The sequence below is a fragment of the Perkinsus marinus genome, assembly GCF_000006405.1.
Source record: "Perkinsus marinus ATCC 50983 genomic scaffold scf_1104296954262, whole genome shotgun sequence".
NCBI classification, from domain to species: Eukaryota; Perkinsozoa; order Perkinsida; family Perkinsidae; genus Perkinsus; species Perkinsus marinus.
In genome coordinates this window covers 6,636-8,115 of record NW_003208182.1, presented here as the reverse complement: position 1 = coordinate 8,115, position 1,480 = coordinate 6,636, and the positions used below count along the sequence as shown (strand labels likewise).

Sequence of the window (1,480 nt, the reverse complement as noted above, 5' to 3'; positions counted from 1 at the left end):
ACTACTATGAAAGTTCTCAAGGACCTGGCTCGGTCAGGTGTAGCCGTGGTGGTAACAGTCCATCAACCGTCGAGTGAGATCTACTCTATGTTTGATAACACTCTGGTTATTTGCAGTGGTAGAATGGTGTACTTGGGCCCGACTGCCGATCTCAAAGCCTTCATCCAGGATAGTACATCGAAACAGTGTCCATCTGATTACAACCCAGCAGACTTCGTCCTCTCTGAGCTCCAAACCGCGTCTGAGGAAGAGATAGAGAAACTGGCTGCAACCTATAAAAAGAAGGCCCAAGCCAGAATCATACCTGGCATTAAAGCGTCTAGGGCGAAAGGCGACGATGCTCCACCGTTGAAGGCAAAGTCTAGGCCATCTAGTATGACGGCGCAGTTGACGGAGCTTTTCCTTCGTGATGCCAGGGACACGTTCCGTAACAAGCCAGTACTCATTGCTCGATATAGCGTTCTTATCATCCTCAATCTCCTCTTTGGTTGTGTATTCTTCGATGCTGGCTCTACCCAGAGTGAGGACTATTGGCTGACTAACGTTGACAAGTTCATTCCTTACTATGGTGGTATGGTTACTGTCTGTATATCTGCCATGATGGGGTCGGCTCAATCGACCATCTTGCACTTCCCTGAGCAACGTGGTATCTTTCTCAGGGAGTATGCCAGCAATATGTACTCTACCATCCCTTATACGATCGCCAAGATGATGGTTGAGTTCCCATTATCTCTTCTCGACTCCATTGTACAAGTCCTCATTGCGTACTATATGATGAACTTTCAAGGCAGCATATTCTATTGGTTCCTCATATCGTGGGTTATGAATGTTTCTTCGGTCTCCTTAGCACAGATGGTAGGAGCCGCTGTCAATTCGGGTGCCCAAGCCATTCAGTTGATCCCCTTGCTTTTTGTTCCACAGACGGTCTTTTCTGGGTTGTTCACTAGCATCAGTAATATCCCAGTCTGGCTACGATGGGTTCAATGGCTGTGTGCTTTGAAGTATGGTGTCAATTTAGCCTTCTTTACCGAATTCGGTTTTGATTACACCCGACTAGCCGAAATCAATGATTCCAAGTCTGATCTGGTCGGGCTTGATATTGGTGTTCTGCTGGGACTCATTGTTGTTCTCCGTATTGGCACCAATATCGTTCTGAAGAGAAAGGCTAGGTACGTCTTCTAAGCCATTTTTCTATACAAGTCGGGTTTAAAAGAGTTTGAGTCGAAGTCATTCTATTGGGGAGTTCTTGATAGGGATGAGTAGGAGTCATGACCCGGATGCCCTGGGTTCTAGATCACCATCCTAGGCACTGTATACATCTGGTTTTGCGTTGAATCGATTGAAGTCCGACTAAGACCAATTTTATTCAATTATCTCCTGTATACAGACATTGTCTGCAGCATTAGTTTTTTGTGTTATCAAATAGCTATGGCCACAGTATATCGATATTTTCTCACGCATAATACATCTTATCAAGGTA

General features: G+C 45.3%; 1 protein-coding gene across 1 annotated transcript; it reads left to right on the top strand.

Annotated features, from left to right (window-relative positions):
- Positions 1-87: 87 nt before the first annotated feature.
- Pmar_PMAR004667 (ATP-binding cassette transporter, putative) lies at positions 88-1,182 on the top strand (the record flags this gene model as incomplete). The annotated part of the gene is made up of 1 exon (XM_002776123.1): positions 88-1,182. One exon carries the CDS (start codon positions 88-90, stop codon positions 1,180-1,182), a length of 1,095 nt encoding a protein of 364 aa, XP_002776169.1.
- Positions 1,183-1,480: the final 298 nt, after the last annotated feature.